Here is a 20,015-nt window from a genome sequence, read left to right as displayed (position 1 = left end):
ATCTTCCACGTGCTGTTCCTGGGCACAGAGGGGTCTCAGTGAGAAGGGTGGGCTGCCTGGTCAGCCGGTGGTCAGGGGCGGCGGCCTAGCAGCTCCCGGGCTCCATAGCTGTCTGTTGTCTGTTCCACTCACATCCGTGTCCAGCCTCTGGACCAAGCATCATGGCATGACACTGTTCTGTCACCCCACAGAGAAGTGACTGTCCCTCTCTGAGAAGGGAAGTGGTCCCAGAAACAGGTGCAGCATGGTCAGTGCAGCAGCCGGGTGTGTCCACAGGACAGAGTGCTGCTTCTAGGATGAGACCCTTCTGGGCCCAGGGAAGGGGTGGCCTTGGCTGCCATGCTGATGGGAGCTCCAGGACTCTGAGGAGACTTCGGAAGTTCTGCAGAGGGTTGGGCTTCCTCACCAGTCTTTCATTTTCCCCTGGGGAGGGCTGAGCCTGGCGCCTGGGAGACAGGACCTTGACACTAAAATAATTTACTTCTTTGAACCAACCCAGGTGGACAGAGGAGTGGAGAGACTCCAGCTTCGCCTTAGTGGGAGCCTGGTCCTCTGAGCCGTCAGTCTTTGTCCCTCCGACTTGCTTTGAGGACCTGTCCCACATGCTCTTCTCGCCGCTCCTGGAAGGTGTCCTTGAGGGCAGTTGACTCAGCTCCTTGGGAGGGCTCGAGTGCCACCCTGCACTTCCATGGCCTTAGTAGAAGGGGCTTCCTCCTGCAGCTGAAGCCACCAGCCGTGAGGACTTGCCCAGCCTCGCCATCAGCTGCACCAGGCTTTCTTCCTCTCTTTGTTCTTTCCTCCAAAGAATCATTTAGGAACTTTTTTTTTTCTAAGAATAACTTCTAGTTAAGGGGGAAAAAATCTGCACTGGAGCAGAAAGCTCCCCTTTTGTGTCTGCCAAACGTCAGGGTCACTTGGATTTGAAGTGTCTTTAACAAGTCCTAGGTGCCTGGACCAGGACTTCTCGCTGCCATGCCCCCCATGATTCTTAGACTCCAGGGGGTGGGGGGTCGGGCCAGCGTGCTGCCCAGGCAGGACGGTCCACTTGCTGCAGGCTCCCTCGCGAGGGCCGACGGGCCTCAGTGTCAGTGAGGAGCAGGTATTTCATAAATGCCAACCTCGGCATGAGTGCCTGTCCAGACCCAGCTAAGTTCATACTTTATGAACTTTAAGTGGTTTTATGTTTGTTTTTCTGATGTTCTGAGGTCACTGCAGATACAGTTGAGAAATACAGCAAAGGTGGAACAGTTGTTGAGTGAGGCTACAGAAGGGTCCCGAGGGGCAGCCAGCCTCGGAAGTGTGCCGGTGGGCCCCTGCACAGGGCCTTGCTGGGGTGGACAGAAGCGGGGATGATCTGCCCAGACGTGTGCAGGGTTTGGTGGCTCTTCTGGGGACTCAGGATGTACATTTTTGTGTCTCCACCCAGTGGGGACAGTGGTTAAGACAGCCCTGGCTTTAATGTCCTTCAGACCTGGGTTTCTGTCATGAAAAATTCTATTTCTGACCTCACTGCTCTGCTCGCTGACTGTGGGCCCTGTTTCCTCACCTCTGAACCCCATCTCCTCATTTAGGAGACATGGATAAGCGTCGTAGCTTCCCCTAAGGGGGTCTCGACCGTCAGCGCCAAGCAGGGTGCGCCTGGTGAGCCTAGCAGCCGCCCCCACCGTCGCGCCGCCTCTCCCCTCTTGAGCCCACCCAGCCCTTCACCCTGACAGTTCAGCTTGGGCCTTGGGCAGATGCGTGTCATCAGGCAGAGAACAGCTTTCTTTGTACAGTGGGATTAGCCATCTTGGACCAAGATCCCGCCTGCCTACCAAAATTTAACTATTGGTTCTTGGTGGAGATTTGAGAGTTGTTAGTCTCCAAGTGACACTTTTACAAAGCATTGTTTTTGCGGACGCCTAATCCATCCATTTGTGTGACTCAGAGCGTATTCCATGAGGAGCCATGTTTCATGTCCCCAGGCCTGTGCATGCCTCATGCCGCCTGGAATGTCCCAGACGTGTCTGTGGTTGGGGACGTGTGTGATGGTGCGCCACAGGCCTGGGGTCAGTGGAGTCAGCCACAGGGTGTCTCTGGTCCATTAGCAGCTCACTGTCTGCGCTGAGCAGGAGTCCAAGTAGAGGAGCTTTGCTCTTTATACGTCTTAAAGTAATAGTCACGTTTTATTGAGTCCTTTCTGTAGTCCAGGCACTCAGTGACTTGTCATGGCTCATGGCATTCAGTCTTTATAATAACCCAGTGAGTGCTACAGACAAGACCCAGGTTTATAGATGAGAAAACTGAGGTGTGGTGAGAAGGAAGCTCAGTCACGTGGCCAAGGGCACACTGGGTAAGCAGCATTGAGGAAATCTGAGCCAGATCTCTCGGACACCAAGGGCCAGCACTGCTCTAGGTGATTCTAGAATGGTGGTGCTGGTTATTACCTGGCCTGAGGTGGGGCCGCTGGTAAGTGGCATAGCCAGGGTGTGAATGAGCCACTCTCCCTGTGGGGTCCCCTGTCCCGAGCCAAGGCCTGGAGGTGGAGCGGCTGCGGCCAGGCTTCGTGCCCGGGAGCCATGGGACGGGCTGCAGGGACTGGGTTCCTGCCTCTGAATTTCACAGGAGTCTTGTTTTCCTCTCCTTCCTGATATTTATTTCATTAATTAAATTATTACTGTATAAATGATGAACAAAGAAAAATCTTCAGCCCTACTATCTTAAAGGGTTTTTTTTCTCATTCTTTCTCAGTTCTTAACTCTTTTAAATAATTGTTCTGCTTCTTAACATTAAGCTCATGAGTCCTTTTTTAGAGTTGCATAGTAATCCCTGAAGTTGATATATTCTAGTTCGCCTGACCGTAACACATCTCTCTGCGTTTTTATTTTTGAATTGCTCCTGTTGGTGTAAATTCTAGAAGTCCAGTTACAGATTCAGAGGATTTAAATACTTTTGTTATAACTTCAAGAGCCAGGTTACTTAGGTAGCCACCAGCCATATGTATTTGGTTGTTCAGCCTCACTAACATTGGGTTTTATGTCTTTCGTGCAAAGTCTGTTTTGCTATTTTAATAAGTCACAGTAGCATCTTCCATCTGTTTCATCTGTATTCTTAACAAACCAAAGATACTAATTTTTTAGATTTTATTTTGGAGAATTTGAAGCATATACAAAAATAGTACAGTGAATTGCCGTCTGCCCTTTGCTCGGTTTCCACAGTGACCAGCTCCTGTCCCTGCGGTCTCCTCATCTGCACTTTGATGCACATAACTCTCCTTTGTTATTTTGAAGCAAATCCCAGATATTATTTAATCCATGATTATTTCAATATCTCTAAAAGATAAGGACTTCCAAAAAAACCTAGCTGCATAGTCTTTTACTTTCTTAAATTTAGTCAAACCTGTCGAATTCGTCCTTTTGCATGCTCTGCTTGCAAAAGAAGGCTTTTTCTGGAAAGCTAGATGGAGGCACTAGAGGGGAGGGGCAAGGAGTCTGCTTTGATCCTGACTGGATTCAGAGTCTGAGCAGAGACACATCCCTTTGGAGCATGGCTGCGGTTCTGGGGTCAGCAGGCAGGCCAGTGGAAGGAGAGGTGGGTTTTTAAGCCCTACCCTTACCTGGGTTTTTGCTCTTACAGGCTTATTTGTCACCATGAAGCTGCTCCACCCAGCCTTCCCTAGCTGCTTCCTGCTGACACTGCTCAGCTTATGGACAGCTACTCCTGAGACTCATGCTGTGTCCACGGGGACGCCGGCCATCAATTCGACCTCATTCCTGCAGGACCTCATGCGTCGCCACGGGGACGGGGACAGCCTCACCCTGCAGCAGCTGAAAGCCCTGCTCAACCACTTGGATGTGGGGGTGGGCCGGGACAACGTCACCTGGCCCCCAGAGGGACCAAGGAACCTGTCCACGGTAAGGCTCGCAGCTCTGATCTGCACTCTGCCCTCTCGGTCCACAGTCCGCTGCTCGGGGCAGGGTTGGGGCAGGCAGGCCCTGATGACAGACCAAAGAAGCCAGCTCTTCCCCTGTTGTCGGGTCAGCAAGTCTGAGTCTCCAGCAGCGAGGCCTGCTGTCCTGCGTGGGCATTGTGAAGCTGTTACTGAAGGGCAGCCAAGAAGTGGGGGTCCTCAGTCCTTCAGACTCTCCCCTGCAGCTGGGATCACTGGGATCACCTGGAGCTGCTGGTAAGCTGGAGGTCCCAGGACCGCGAATGCTTCTAGTAGAGTTCGTAGATGACAGAGCCCTTCGTCCCTCTCCCAGGTGAGCCTCCCAGCACCCATAGGTGCAGGTGGGAAATTCTCATTCTCTGGGACAGAACGCTGAGGGTCCCACAGTGAGGTCCTGGAGGGACCAGGACGAAGGCCCAGGGCTTTTGGCTCCTGGTTCTTGTTCTTTCTTCCTTATCATCTTGGCTTATCTGAATCAGAAGATATTTGAGCAGCCAACTCTAAGTCAGCCAGCTGCGACTCTTTATCTCTGCTTCATTTGCTGTGCCGAGTATTGTGAGATATAGAAAAAATTAGTCACACTTACTGTCAAGATGGGAGACTCACTCAACGAGCCAGGAACAAAATTAGCTGACATGAAGTGAAGCGTTAAGTGTCAGTTGGACAGTCATTGTGGGGCTCAGAAACAAGTCCCCGGAGGTTTGTGGGGGAGGTATCCTGGAGCTTCCACCTGAAGGAGAGTGGAGCTGGGAGAGATCAGGGGCCCGTGCGGCCTGGGTGCAGAGCCACAGGGGTGTGGGGCGTGTCTGCGTGAGTGAGGAGGCTGCCCTAGGGGCTGACGCAGCGCCACAGCAGTGTCGGGGGCAGCAGAACCGAGCTTTGGAGGCTCGGAAGCTCCCTTGTCTGCACAACCCAGGAGGCTGACCGTGGGACAGACCTGCGTAAATCTGAACTCAGATGAAGACTGACATGTATAAAGCATAATTAGAAGGAAAGTGGCCGTGTTTCATAGAACGGTGTGTGAGAGCCACTCCCTGCTGCCTTCCAAGGGGACTGAGGGCTCATGTCCTCTGGCTGGCCCACCTGTGCTCTGTGGAAGCCAGTGCCCAGTAGCTCTGGAGAAGTATCTGGAATCTGTGTTTCAGTATAATAGCTCCCTGGGCAACTGTGATGTGCAGCCAGACTTTCTTTGAAGCCCAATCTTCAGGTGTGCAGTAGCATCATGTTTTCTAGAAGCCACATCCTGCTCGTAATGATTGCAATTCAGTTGCTCTGGGTGGCCATTTACAGATGTTGTGTGTCAGGTATGCATGAACCAGTGGCAGTCTCCAAGATAACATGTTTTTCAAGTTGAAGGACTAGCTTGCTCTTACTGCTGGAGATTTGTCTTACAGAAATTCAGACAATTCTGTCTTCTTTTATTTTCCTCGGAAGGCTGAGTCTGTCACTGCCCAGGGCAAGGTATGGCTTCGGGCTCTCAGAGGCTCTGTGCCCCTTGTCTGTGTTTCAGTGCTTCAGCTCTGGAGCCCTCTTTGCTGCCCACAACCTCAGTGACCAGTCCCGGATCGGGAGGAGTGAATTCCAGGACTTCTGCCCCACCATCCTCCAGCAGCTGGACTCCCGGGCCTGCGCCTCTGAGAATCAGGAGGACGAGGAGGATGAGCAGACGCCAGCAGCGGGGCCGAGCCCGGTGGAAGGTGAGCTCGGGCAGCAGGACCTGGTGTCCGTGCTTGTCTTCACGTGGCCCTTGGCCGATCGATAGTGCTGCTGGCTCAGTGTTTAACTGGTGACCACGTTATCAACACTGGGGGGGACCAGTTAAAGTGGCAGTTCCACCCATGTCTCTGTACCACAAGACTGGTTCAGTGTGTCATCAGATGGGACAGGTTGCTGCTGAATGTTCATTATTGGGCTCTTGGACCAGCCCAACTATCGATTACTTTTCACGGCCACTTTAGTTTTCATGAAGCCCCCAGGCAGCCAGTGCTTTGGTTTTTCAGTTTGCCATTTCAGACCTTACATGGTCTGTCGTCCATCCACTCCGTCCTTCTCCCCCACACCTCCTGGTCCCTCTGTTCCAGGCCAGCAGACACACCCACCGTGGTCCTTTAGCGCACCTGTCCCCTTCGGCCCGAGCCATCCTCCTGCAACGCCGTGGTGCAGCGCAGCTGCCCACGCTGGGCCTCACTGCTTCCTGCTGTCATCCTTTAACCCCTAACCTTTCCTGTTTTCACCTGCCTCCACCTAAAAGGGGAGCTTCTTCCGGACAGCAACTGTGCTGTGTTTTTTTAGGCTTCTCCACAACACCCAGCAAGAGACAGACTCAAGACACATTTACTGAGGGGTTGGTAGACCTCTGTGTGCCCCTGCCACAGGAGCACCCCGCCCTCGGTAATGGGGGCCCTCATCTGTTCTTGTTCCTCCACAGTGTGGGGCTTTGGTTTCCTCAGTGTCTCAGTGATTAACCTGGCCTCTCTCCTGGGAGTCCTCGTCCTGCCGTGCACAGAGAAGGCATTTTTCAGCCGTGTGCTCACGTACTTCATCGCCCTGTCCATCGGAACGCTGCTCTCTAACGCGCTCTTCCAGCTCATCCCAGAGGTGCAGTAGAACCCATGTGCGCGACCTCCTTCCGCAGGGCATCAGCAGAGCCGTCCCTGCCCACGTCCGACCTCCACCCCGTGCTCTAGGGCCTCTGACACCTGCGCCTGACCAACTAACTTCTCCCTCATCTCAGGGCACACCAATGACTTCCGACTCTAGATCTCAAGGGCCTTCGCTCCTTCCTGGGGCACCAGGTTACCTCTGCCTCCTCAGGTGATCTCAGGTGCAAGGCTCTTGACATCTGCCTTCCTGGCGGAGGCTCAGCCTCCCGGCCTCGGCACCTTTCCTAGGCTCAGTTGGCAGGGCTCGAAAGGAAAGCTGCGACAGTGGTCTCTCCACACCCCTGGCACTCGGTGCCCCTCTGAGCTAAGTGGCGGCCCTCTCGGTGCTTGGGTAGCACTGAGAGATGATATATCTGGAATGAGGTGGCGGAAGGAAAAGAGGTTGCGGGCTGATAAGTAGAACTGGCCTAAACGACGAGCGATCTTTCTTTTTTTGAAGCAGGCCGTAATCCATAGCAGAGAGCACCAAACCTAGAAGGCTTTTCCCAAAAACAAACTAAATGAAAAGAACAGGATCAGTGAGAAGGGACACTGCGCCCTTCCTGCCCTGCATCTTGACTTTCTCCTGATGGGACTGATTTCCTGGTGTCCTTCCTTGACTGTTTGGAAATGTGTGTTAATTCTGTTTTTTAATTGTGACCACTGAGGAGCTAAAAAAAGTAAGACCCAAGCTGACGGTCTGCTGCCCTTGTCAGGACAGGCGGGCGGTGATTAGTGGGGGCCTCCTTGGGGGGGTGGCGGGGCCTGCCTCCCCAGTCAGACTCTCCGCCAGCAGAGGCGCCCAGTGCTGTGCCCAGGCCCTGCCTGTTCCCTCCCAGTGGTGGGGGGAGGAATCCGGTTTCAAGTAAACATCTCCACACTGCCTCAGAATTCCCCGTGAACCTAGCAAGCACTCTTTAGGGGAGGCCTCATCTTGGGCTATTTTTTTAGCTCCCAAAGTCAAATTTATTAATTTTTTTATAATTAAGTTAAATGAAATACCTTGTTGCCTGTTGAATGGAAATACAGCAATTGCTCACACTCCAGCCCTGTGGCTCACCGGGAGCGCCGCATCCTGGCTCATTTTGTCCAGGCCGGAGTGTGTGATGCTAGGAGATGGTAGAGGAAACCTTTGCTGTGCAGGGTGATCTTGGAACTCTGTTCTCTGCGCTGGGGTCCTCTCAAAACAAAAGGACACAACCCCCTCCCTAAAAACAAACAAACAAAAACCTCGAAAAGTGAAAAATCTGGATTTCATGGCTCTCAGGTCTGGCTCATAGTCCACCGCCTCACCTGCACTTTGCTGTTTCCTGCACATGCACCAGACCAGTGCAGGTGTCGGCGCAGGTGCCTGCCTGTCCGGCACGGGGTGGGTGCACAAAGCAAACACAGCAGCGCAGTGATCGGTCTCTTTCCAGCTGCTCTTGTTTCCTGTTAAGGAGGGCCCTTGGGTCCACCGTCTGCTGTCTGTGGCAGCTTCCGGATAAGCCTGCGCTCACCTTGGCTGTGTGATGAGGCCGCACCGACCCTGCCGGTCATATCAGCTGGCAGGCGCACCGGCCCAAAGGCAGTGGGGGCAGGAGCCACAGAGTTCCAAGGCCATCTTGACTTCCTCTTCATTTCCTCTGAAATGATTGAAGGAAATTTCACTGGACTTGAATCACTAACAAATTTTCTATTTCTCTCTCCCTCCCTCCTTGTCTCTCTGATTTTTCCCTTTTGTCACCTTTGTTAATATCCACCCCAACCCTCCTCATCATCTCTCCATCCCCTCCACCTCCTTGCCCCTCAATGGCGGGTGTCGTGCCGTGGGGCGCTCGCCCTTCCCCCTGTCGTGGGTGGGGCTGGCTCTCCCCCGTCGGCAGTGTGGGGATATGGTCTCCTCTGCGTGACCGTCATCTCCCTCTGCTCCCTCATGGGGGCCAGCGTGGTGCCCTTCATGAAGAAGACCTTTTACAAGAGGCTGCTGCTCTACTTCATAGCTCTGGCGATTGGCACCCTCTACTCCAACGCCCTCTTCCAGCTCATCCCCGAGGTATGGCAAGCCAGGGTTCCTCGCCCAGGAGCACCTCGTCTCCTGGGGACAGCGGGCGCAGAGGGAGGACCCTCCAGGTCTGCAGAAGGCAGGGAGAAGAGGCCCTTTCCTTTAGGAAAGTGGCGCTAAGACAGGCAGAGCTGGGGAGGCAGCAGAGCGCAGTGTTGAGGGCTGGGTTCAAACACCAGCTCTCCCTGGACAAGACCTATGAGCCGGAGAGTCGCTTCACCTCACTGTCTTCCGCTCGCTCATCATGTTAAATGGGGACCACAGTGGGCCTGACCTCACGAGGGTGCCGTGAGGGTTGTGTGAGTAATATTCGTGAAGTGCCTGGTGCCTGGGAAGTGCTGTTTGGCTGTTGGTGAGAAGGTGTAGTGTAGGAAGATCACTTACGGCCTCTGACTGAGGGCTGTTAGCACACAACAAGCAAACAGACATCTCCACAGATTCCGTAGGCCACAGTATTTCTGAGGCAAAGGCAACCCAAATAGAACCTTCTGGCGTCACGTACATTGAAGGCACGTTTGTCCCTCGGCCCAGGTTAGTGAGGAAATTGTCCACAGAAGAGGAGGAAGTGCAGGCCTTGCGTCAGTCAGGCAGACGGCCCCGGAGAAGTTGCATCTGGTTTGGTGGTGTCTCCGGGAGACCGGCTGGTGCAGCAAGCGGGCGGCCTGCTCTGCAGGTGACCGACAGGCGGGGACAGAGCCGCAGTGGGAGCACACGGGTGGCGCCACAGGCTGCTGCCCATGTTTTGTTTTCCCAGATGTGGGCCTGTGTTTTCATAGTTGGTCCTTAGATAAACTGTGAGATCAGGAGAACAAGTGTGTTTTACGCATTGACCAGATAAAGACCCTGACCTGGCCAAGAGCCCGCAGCCAGGAGGCCAGGCTTACCATTCCTGAAGCCAGCTCTTGTCCCTGCGCCCGCCGTGGCTTTGTGTGGAGCTCCGTGGGCTGCCACATCCCCACATTTCCCTGAGAGGATTTCACTGTCCTGGAGAGCCGGCCTGCGTGTGTTGTTTCCACTCCAGAACTTGCCCTTTGGATCCCTTCAAAAACTAGACTCGTATGTAGAGATTGCACTTTGTACCTTAAAAGCACACAGGAAAAACACTAACCTTTTAGGCAACCCTGAGTTCTTGGCTCTGATGAGAACTTTTCTCTGGGACCTGTTCCTGGGGAGGCTGGCGTACACTCCCTGAAGAGGGGTTTCTCGTCAGAAAGCTGAGCTGCGGGTCGCCGGACCCTTCCCCAGGGCCCCGCCACCAGTCCAGAGCAACCCTGGGAGCAGAGTTCTCCTGATCTCCACTCCAGCCCGCTCCGCAGTGGGTTCTGTCCACCCCTCCCTCATAATGAGTAGGGTTTCCAGAAGGAACCCAGGACAAACCCCACACGGACATGTGCAGCAGGAACACTGTCTGCTTTCTTGGCCTTGTGGTCACTGGGAGGTCTGCGGTCAGGAAGATGCCGCAATTCTCGGTATTTAACTGGGGAATGGAGTTCCCGTTTTAGAAAGTGTAATTACACCGCCTCCCTTCGTGTTTACAGGCAGATCGTTCAGGGATAGGAGAGAGCAGTGCAAATGGGCACAAGTGCCTTCTCTGTAAGTTTGGAGTTTGCCAGCAGTGTCCAGCAAATGGAGAACAGAGAGCCCTCACAAAAAGCAGAAAGCCATCTCCAGCTTTTCCTCCTGACAGTACAGTTCTGAAGATGATCTGTCTTTTGCATCAGAAACTAAGCGAGAGGGAACCTAGTAGGCCTGGTGATGGGACATTCGGGAACCATCGGGAGGTAGCATTCTCGGGCAAGGAGACGGGAGACGGCAGCTACCCCCGTGCCCACGTGCCCTTTCCCACAGCCACAGAAGTGGCTGAGAGACGAGAGGGGACCCGTGGAGGTGGTTTATTTTCTTAAACTCATTTTGTTTTCCTGGGTCCACAGGCGTTTGGTTTCAACCCTCTGGAGGATTATTACGTCCCCAAGTCTGCAATGGTGTTTGGGGGTTTCTATCTTTTCTTTTTCACAGAGAAGATCTTGAAGATGCTCCTTAAGCATAAAGATGAGGTGAGGCCCAGTTGTTGTTAAAGGAGATGCTTCTGGGGAAGGTGTCTGTCTCCAAAATGCCTGTGTGTTGTGGTGGGCTCGGGGCGGGGGTGCTAAAGCCAGATTTTGTGAGTTGACACCCCATTTCACCCCATGAGGGTAAGAGAGGGGGCAAGGGCAGCCCAGAAACCGGACCTGGCCTGTGTCCCTTCTACCAGGCAGTAGCATATCCCTTCTGTTTTATTCCTTAACATACTTTCCTAATCATAAATGATTTCCTTAACATACTTTCATACCTAAGGAGGGGTATGGACATGTACTGTGTATGAATTATGGCAACAGAGAAATAAGGCCAGTTATTATAGGATAAATCCAGGAAGATGCCTTTCGTGTGTGCTATGCAGTCATTCCCAGAATAGTCGCTGAATTGAATAAAATGAGCCGTTGCAAAGGAGGAGCTGTAAATATTTTGAGCAGTGCCGCCTCTCTGGGATGAGCAGGGCCCCCGCGGTCACTGCTCTGGTCTCCCTCCTGTGCCAGGCCCTTGTGTTCACCCTGGTTCAGTGCCAACAGTGGTCCCCAGGGTTCTGTGCCTGCCACCCGCTGGCACTATCTGATGCTGGCGTTCGGTGCGCTGGCTCAGCAGATCTCAGGAACCTGCATGGTTTGGGTAAGCGTTGCACTCACTGCTCCTTGTCCCTCCAGCATCATCATGGACATAGTCATTATGCCCCCGAGACACTTCCTTCCAAGAAGGACCAGGAGGAGGGGGTGACGGAGAAGCTGCAGAATGGGGACCTGGACCACATGATTCCTCAGCACTGTGGCAGTGAGCTGGATGGCAAGGCCCCCGTGATGGACGAGAGAGTCATCGTGGGCTCCCTCTCTGTCCAGGTCAGCGGGCCATCTGCCGCTGGGTGGGGACCTTCAGGCAGCAGTGGTCTTGTTGACTCAGGCCTACCTTGAGCTGGCTTCTTTGTAGGACCTGCAGGCCTCCCAAAGTGCCTGCTACTGGCTGAAGGGCGTCCGCTACTCCGATATCGGCACTCTGGCCTGGATGATCACCCTGAGCGACGGCCTCCACAATTTCATCGACGGCCTGGCCATTGGAGCCTCCTTCACCGTGTCCGTTTTCCAAGGCATTAGCACCTCGGTGGCCATTCTCTGTGAGGAGTTCCCACACGAGCTGGGTGAGTGCACGTGCACCCACCCCCGGGCCGCTCGGCTGCCTCGTTATTGGTACCTGCACCCTTCCTGTGGCTGACTCCCCTCCCCTTCGGTGTGCTGGTAATTCAATTATACGTCCTTTACGCAGTGTGAACCCTAACCACTAATTCTTAACAGTTGAATTAATCATGGAAAGTTGGTCATTGAAAACGAAGGAGTGTTTTGCAAGGATGTCTGTTTCCCTGTGGCGCCCTGTGCTGTGGCTCAGTTTCCTCACTTCTCCGTTGGAGGAGATACCAATGCCTGCTGTGTAGGGTTATCATGAAGATGAACAGGGAAAGCGGTGGAAAGGACTCCCTACATGCCATACAGTATTCTTCCAAGTGCCTAGTGCACCTTACTTCTGACATCCGTGACTCTCCCAGAGACTGAGATGTGTGTCAGAAGTCCAATGGGGCCCTGGCTGGCATAGCTCAGTGGATTGAGCGCAGGCCTGCGAACCACACGATCACGGTTCGATTCCCAGTCAGGGCACATGCCTGGGTTGCAGGCCAGTTCCCAGCAGGGGACTCATGAGAGGCAACCACACATTGATACTTCTCTCCTTCCCTTCCCCTCTAAAGATAAATAAATAAAGTCTTAAAAAAAAAAAAAAGAAGAAGTCCGATGGGTGGGAGAAGTCAATGAGCCAGAGGTTGCTGGGTGGGAGGTCCTTCGTTTTATCAGAGGGAGTGTAAAAAGTTTGGACTTTGGAGGCTTGGAGACTCAAGGTCAAGTCCTGGGTTTGCCATTTATTGCTTTGTGATTGTGGGCCAATTACTTAACTTCCCTCAGTCTCAAGTTTGTTTCCTAAAAATACCCTTCATTGTGGTTGTGAGGAAGGAAGCACCTTCTATTTCACTGTCAATCAGATGAGAAACGGGGCTGTGGCTAGTTGGCTGTTACTTTGTATTATCGCCAGCTCCTCGGCTGGATGTACACGGCCAGCTTTGCCAGCAGAGATAAGCCTGCTCCCACACACGGAGAAGGGCACCTCCGTCTGGTCACTGCTGTCTCCTGTCTGGGGCCTCCTGGTTTTCACCCAGACTTTAGCCAGACTTGGAAGCAGTCTGCCCTCATCATGCCTGTCCTCACCCTCCCCTCTGTCCTCCCCGCTCCAGGAGACTTTGTCATCCTGCTCAATGCTGGCATGAGCCTCCAGCAAGCGATGTTCTTCAACTTCCTCTCTGCCTGCTGCTGCTATGTGGGTCTGGCCTTCGGCATCCTGGCTGGCAGCCACTTCTCCGCCAACTGGGTCTTTGCGCTGGCCGGAGGGATGTTCTTGTACATCTCTCTGGCGGACATGGTAAGTCTGCCGTCCACAGTTTATACCACAGGCACGTGACCAAGCTGGACTAGGTCGTTGAAGTCACTGGGTGGGGGACAGCTGAGGAGACGTTAGCTGGGTTTGGATGACAGCTTTGTGGAGGGGTTGCTCGCATACCACACCATTCACCTGTTTAGGGTGTACAATTCCATGCTTTTTAGAAGGACATTAGATTTTAGAGAACGAAAAGCTAATGTTTCTTTTAGCACATATCCTTAAAGAAAACAATTACTAAACTCAAGTCCAGGGTCCTTACTTAAAAATGTAAGTATTACAGGACAGATATTTGAAGGCCAGTGAGCGGCTTTGTCAGTCTGATACGCACATTGTGCCTTGCCCGCTGACGTTTTGGTGTAACCTGTAAGTGGATCTGAGTTTGCTAGTGAATTGCCTCATTTGTCACATCTTTGGTGTAACTAAACTTGTTAGTGGGCATGCCCTTTTCTTTGGCATGTTTGCGTGAATATTTTCTGTAGTCTTTGAAAATAGTGTTTTTGATGAGATGATGAGAGTAGACCACCAAGATCCAGCCTGGATTCTGGGTTCTCTCCTTTCTCATGGGGCACCCTCCCCGGGGCTGCGGCTTTTGCAGCACTTGAGTTGGAAGGTCTCGTTCGAACCTGCCTTGCCAGCCCGCGGCGAGAGGCCCGGAGCCACGGCGCCGCTCTCTGGCCCCTTGCACAGTTTCTCGATTTCCCAAAGAGGGGACTGCAACATTTTGATGGCAGAAAGATCTTTGCAGGTGTTTTAAAGGATCACAATGAAGAGTTTATTTTTATCCAAGCAGTTATTTTTAGCCATATGTAAACACATCCAGGAGTATATGCATGTATAGTGCTTTGTTTTACCTCTGTAACTGTAAAGTGCAGTTGACCCTTGAACAACAGGATTTAAACTGAGTGGGTCCACGTGTACGTGGATTTTTTTTTTTTTTTTCAGTAAAAATCCTGTACTTCTTTCCATCTGTGGTTGGGAACCCAAGGATGTGGAGGGCTGACTGTATGCCTTGTTCTAAGCCGTTCTACACAGGGGACTTGAGCATCCACGGATTTTGGTATCCATGGTGCCGGGGGGCGGTCCTGGAACCAATGCCCCGTGATACTGAGGGACAGCCAAGTTACATGCAGATTTCCAAGTGTATGAGGGCAGTGGCCCTAACCCCCATGTTGTTCAAGGGTCAGCTGTAGTGGTAACCACCTCAGAGAAAGGCTGTTCCAGTCGAGTTCCAGAGACTATTGCTGTGACTTTTCTTCATAAAGACAGATTATATGTGTATATATATAATTTCACCACATTGATATTAAGGATTATAATAGTCACACGTTATATATTGTGTTACTAGCGCAGTATAAATGTGAATGGAGTAAATATGAGAACAGGTGTCAGATATCACACCTACGTGGCACTGAGTCCTCCTGGGCTCACAGGTTAATAAAGGAGCTACAGCGTTCTTGTTCTCTCTCCTTCCCCAGTTCCCTGAGATGAATGAAGTCAGCCAGGAGGACGAATGGAAGGGTAGCATGTTGGTCCCCTTTGTCATCCAGAACCTGGGCCTCTTGACTGGCTTCACCATCATGCTGCTTCTCACCATGTATTCAGGACAGATCCAGATCGGGTAGGGCCCTGCAGGAATCCAAGGAGGTGGACGTCGGCCCTTGGCTGTCTGACCCCTGGCCCTCGGACTCAGCGTCCCCAGAGTGCCTTGGGAGAGGCAGTTCTGTTAAAAACTGTGGCATGGACTGGATTCCTGCATTTCGACGTCAGCTGTTTTTTAAATGCTCTGTCCTAGTAACAAGCTGCTCTGGTCACAGCTTCCAGGTCGTACCTCGCTCCCTTTCCTCTTCCTCCTTCTCAGAGCGACTCTGGGACTTGAATGCAGCTTAGAAGATAAACCTAATTTTTTTCTCTGGTTACCCTGGCCCCTTTCTCTTCAAACCATTGCTGGGAGATTTTGGGTCTTTTGCCCTACAATGCAAAAATATAGGCAGCAGCCATAACCTGGTTAGAAATAGCAGAGACAAATCTATAGTTTGGGGCCAGTGAATCTAACTGTGTGTCCTGGACCTCAAGATGACCCATTTTAAAATGGATCGTCTTCACCTATTCTTTTACAGAAAAGGTACAGGAGACAGGAGTTCCTCCCATTTGTTCAGCCTGTTCAGTTGCCTGTTCTCTCAAGGAGAGCTGAAAGTTTGAGCAGACAGAGGGTGGGAGGGGGTGGGTTGTCCCGAGTGAGAGGGGAAGTGAGGCCCGTGTGTGCCGCCATCCTGATGGTCACCCATGCCCACTGGGATGCTGATGTCAGTTTTATGGCTGCACCTGGTGTTTCCTGGCCGTCCAGGAGGGCTGGTGTGTCAGTTCAGTGGCCTGGATGCCCGCCCCATGCCATTTCTCTCAGAACAACACTAACAAGAGTGGACGGCAGAGAGGGTTTCTCTGTTTCCCTCCTCCCCTTCCCCACTCCCTCCTTCTGAGACTTCTTGGCTGCCTCCCTAGAAGCACATTCTGAGCACATGCACGATACTGGTGTGAGAGGGGACACCGCACACACTTACCTCCCTGGCCACCGTGTCTGCCGCAAAGTGGCAGGTGGACTTGCGGAACTGGAGTGCAACTTGTGGTCTTTGACAGTGGTGCCAGGAAAGGAATCGGTGCAGACACCATTTAGGATTTGCTAACTGCATGAAGAAAAGTACAAATAATAGGACTCTGAGGTGTAAGGTCCAGAAGTCTGGTTGGGCTCTGCAGATGTGTGCAGAACAGGGGCGTACTGATGACGCTGCGGGTGGGTTTTCGGCAGTACGAACTAGGTTACCCTCCCTCCCTCACCCCGGACGAGAAGGGGCGGCTCCTGTATTGAATATTAATTGCCTACTCTCCTCAGAAGGCGGGTGGATAGACTTGTCTGTGAGACTGTAGGCCAGCCTCAGGTGCCGAGGAGCCCTCCCCTCGGAACTTGGGCTTCAGGGGGAGCTAATCTCCAGGTTCACTAGGTGAATTGATTTATTACTATCATATTGATAATGTGAGATTCTTTAGCCACTTTGGGGAGCCTGTCTCTCCAGAAGCCTTTCTTTGTGGTGCCCACAGCCGCGGACCGCGCTGTGTGCGTGACTGACGAGTGCTGGTTCTTCGCCAACACCTGTGAGCCTTTCCCTCCTGTTCCCAGAGACACTTCCCACTGCTCAGTAATTCAAAGCAGCCTCAGTTTTGTTTTTTCTCTTGGAAAACATCCCTCAAAACAGGAATATTCTTGAAAAGAACCGGAGCAGGAAAACTGCTGGTAATGCTTTGTAAGTTTTTCTCCTTCTCGGGCCTGTTGACTTGGGTAGATTTCAGAACAGGCTGGAGCAGGAAAACCATTCTCAAGATTCTGGATTCAATACCTGGACTGTCTCCTGATAGGATTATGGTCCGGTTTTACCAAAGAACCACCCCCTTGAATGTTGGAATCTAATTTTGTATCATATTATCATTGTTATTGTTACTGATTCTGTGTCTTTTCTGTTTTATTTCCCTCAAATTGCTTTCAGGAGCTAGCAGAAAATAACACTCAATCTTTAGGGCTTCAGAAGATTTTGCTTCCCTTAATTCACACTGATGTATTAAATTTATAATTTTAGCATTCCCTATAGATCATTCCTTACAAATACAATTACTCTTGGAGTAAAGTACTAAGTTAGGGTTAGTTGGTTTCTAGTTTTAGATGAACTCAAAAATATAATCTTTAGCAAAGTGAAAGGACGATATGAAACAGTAGGATGCTGTCCCTGTGCGTGCACGTCTGCAGGAAGAGCCTTCCTTCCATAGCCGGCTGCCTCCGAGGGAGGCTCTCTGGCACCTGGCCTTAGCAGAGGCCAGTCCGGGTTGGGGCCGAGGAGGCGGGGAAACAGTTCATGCGGCTGGTTGTATGTGGCCATTGGCAGCCGAGTTGCCTCATGAGTTGAAAATGTGGCAATTTCTTTGGGACTTTGAAGTGTTGAATTTGCTGGTTTAAAAGCATCCACACGTTTTAGAAGTCTGAGGGGTAGAGTGTTTTGAGGACTTTTGCATCTTCAACCCTTCTGTCTCCAGATGGACCAGCTCCTGTTAACAATTGCTAGGAGAGCCTGTGGCCCTCGAAGGGGCCCCGGGCCGGGATCTGGGTTCTGCTGCAGCTCGTGATGCCGCCCTGCCATGAGGTTGTTTTCCGTGTCTGCTCCCAAAGGCCTTCTGCGTCTCGTGCCACCTTGGGGCTCCTTCATTGGTCCTTCCTCCAGGGTTTGAAAAAAGAAGGCTTCTGTGCTCGGGTGTCCTAAGGCCTGTTCTTAGCAAGTTCTCTTCCAAAGAGATGGTAGGATGCAGGAAATATGCTTAAAAACGAAAAGTCTGATTTTTTTTTTTGCAGGAAAGGTTAGGTTTTTATTCATATTTCCTTTTCAGTTCTGCAGTTCCATCACAGTATTTTTTAAAATAACTCAGGAGTTAGGAGGATAAACTACAAAATAAAATAACTTAAGTTATATGAATTTTAAATGTTTTATTTGTAAGATTCTATAAATAAAGCTATATTCTGTAACTATTGAATCTTAAGTGTGGTCTTTTGTAATGATGTGGGTGCAGTGAAGCCTGTTAAACACAAGGTGGCAGTGGTGTCTCACTGCCTTAGAAGCTTTGTTTTGCTTGTACGACTTATATTTGGAGAGATTTTAGGAAGAACCTTAAATATCATAACACTCACTTTGAATGATTATCTTTACAAGGCCTGTGGTTTCACTAACTGTGGTGTTTTCCTAAGAAGAGCTTTCCATCGCACTTCCCCCTTGTTGCAAATCCAAGATAAAAACTTGAGCAGTACACTCGGTTCTTGCGATCCACCTCTCCTGTATGTCTTACAGGCGAAAGCCCTGTCGTAAGACTTTAAATTCTAATTTCTCTTTAGTCATTGGACCAGGAATTTGCCTGGCACTAAAAAATAAGCAGTAAGACAAAAGAATTAATGCAGTCTTACTACCACATAGATTAGAGGTTCCCCAATGCCTGTTGCTCGTTCCTCCCCTGAGTAACGGGTTGAGTAGCTCTTAGAGGTCTTTTTAGATTGCATTAACTAGCTACTCGAGTGGACTACCGCCTGCTGTTCGAAATGTTGTTCACTCCGTCCTTTGGTGCCTCGCTGCCCACACCTGTTACTGGAACCGAGTTGTGATTGCTGTTGCCTTCCCACACTGAATTCCTCCCGGCAGCAGAAGCTGCAGCTGGTTTCCTGCTGTGATTTTAGCACCTGCCACCTGGGAAGAATGAAGGCAAAGACCGAACCCAGTGCCTGTGAGTCTGCATTTGTGAACATGCTCCTGGTCCACTGCAGCAGTTCCTGTTGTGTTCTGTCCTTGGTGTTGGTTTTGCTTATGTCCTGTTACCTGGTCGTTCTTTATTTAGAAACAGAACTTGGAGAGAGGCAACTGTGGCCCGTATAGAACAGAGCTCAGGGAAGTAAACAGGTCATTAAGGGAATTAAAACTTTGATCTCAGCGTGTCGTTGTAATACTCTTAACCAGCTAAGCCATTTAGGACATTTTTAGTGCAAGGGGAATGACCCTTGACTGTTGCTTCTGCTCACCCTTCTGAACTGTGCAGTGATGCTGAGATCTGATTTGTACAAACCCCACTTCAGGAAATAATAAATACACCAAATGTGGTCAAGGGCTTTTGAGTTCTGGGAAAACAACATGCTTGTCTATGTTAAAGATTTTTGTACTTTCAATGATCTGGTATGATATACCCAGACTTCTGAAGAAGGATAGGTTTGAATCCCAGGAGAAGTAACTCCCTTTCATCCTTCTAGAATAAAATGAATTATATTCGATTTCAAGTACCACAAATTGGTGGTTGGAAAAGATCCATGGATCCTTATCAGACTTTAGCTAAATAAGCTGAGAGCTGCCAGCCAAAATCCACGTTTCCTTCCAATGTCACAACCCCTTCTTGCCAGATGTCTATTCCGGGTTTATGTTGAAGGGAGTTGACGGGCACTTCCTGTATAACAGCAACCTTTGACCCTGGCCGTGGGTGGGAGTCCGAGGCCGTAGCATCAATCATAGTTAAGGAATAACCCAAAGTGTCCTCGCTCTGGCAATCATAAGCCAAGAAGTGGTTCTTCCACCAGGCTCTGGGTTCCGCCTCCCACCCCCATCCATGGTTTGCTTATAGATCTTTGGAACATGAAGGTTGCCTAAGAATAAACTTGGGCAATAATTCACAGTTTTTTGCTAAAATAAATACACATGTAATAGAAAGCCATCAGGAAATTCCTAGTGGAGGCCCCCACAAATCTTTTGATGAAGTAATTCTAAATGTAAACGCGTTCTTAAACTATGTAACATTCTGCATTCGGTACTTTTGTTTCTGGGAGAACACATTTATCTATAAACATGGCAGGTGGAGTATTAATGATCTCTCTCAGTGTATATGGGGTGGTAGGGAGACAACCAGAGGGGCCTCTGCCCTGGAGTAAGAGGCTGCTCTGGCTCCGGGCTGGGGTATGGGGAGCAGACTGAGGAGACAGGAGATGTGTAGTGGGGTAGCTCTACTGCACACGCCCTTGGAACCACAGTCCAGGCTCCCCCACCGACCGAAGCAAGAATCAAAGAAGGTACAACCCTGGGGTTGGGAGAGGCAGAAAAGGAAGGCACCTGGTGCACCAACGTTCACAGCCCACATTTAGTGAGGCCAGGTCTGGCCCACCTGCCCAGGCCCTCCTGTCCAATCACCCCTGTGTCCATCCCCGTAGCACAGCATTGGCCACCATCACACGGCCATCCGAGGTCAGTTCCAGTCCCTATGGGCCCTACACTGCTCC

The 20,015-nt window shown here is 51.2% G+C and overlaps 1 protein-coding gene across 3 annotated transcripts in view; it reads left to right on the top strand.

Annotated features, from left to right (window-relative positions):
* The window catches only part of SLC39A14 (solute carrier family 39 member 14), a 41,133-nt gene extending 23,505 nt beyond the window's left edge, over positions 1-17,628 (top strand). For 2 of the 3 annotated variants that reach the window (XM_037028932.1, XM_037028929.1), the window contains exons 2-9: positions 3,616-3,893; positions 5,439-5,625; positions 6,357-6,526; positions 10,546-10,668; positions 11,353-11,541; positions 11,630-11,837; positions 12,975-13,159; positions 14,653-17,628. In XM_037028932.1, coding sequence (XP_036884827.1) covers positions 3,630-3,893; positions 5,439-5,625; positions 6,357-6,526; positions 10,546-10,668; positions 11,353-11,541; positions 11,630-11,837; positions 12,975-13,159; positions 14,653-14,799 — 1,473 coding nt within the window. In that variant the 5' untranslated portion in view covers positions 3,616-3,629 and the 3' untranslated portion in view covers positions 14,800-17,628. Of the gene's footprint in view, positions 1-3,615; positions 3,894-5,438; positions 5,626-6,356; positions 6,527-8,435; positions 8,606-10,545; positions 10,669-11,352; positions 11,542-11,629; positions 11,838-12,974; positions 13,160-14,652 lie in introns of all 3 variants that reach the window. The other variant, XM_037028931.1, reaches the window with a different exon arrangement.
* The last annotated feature ends 2,387 nt before the right edge of the window (positions 17,629-20,015 follow it).

This window comes from Sturnira hondurensis, unplaced genomic scaffold (assembly GCF_014824575.4).
Source record: "Sturnira hondurensis isolate 20B ecotype Veracruz unplaced genomic scaffold, ASM1482457v3 Scaffold0020119, whole genome shotgun sequence".
NCBI lineage: Eukaryota > Metazoa > Chordata > Mammalia > Chiroptera > Phyllostomidae > Sturnira > Sturnira hondurensis.
The sequence above is the reverse complement of the archived record's forward strand: the minus strand, read 5'-3'. Positions and strand labels throughout refer to the sequence as shown.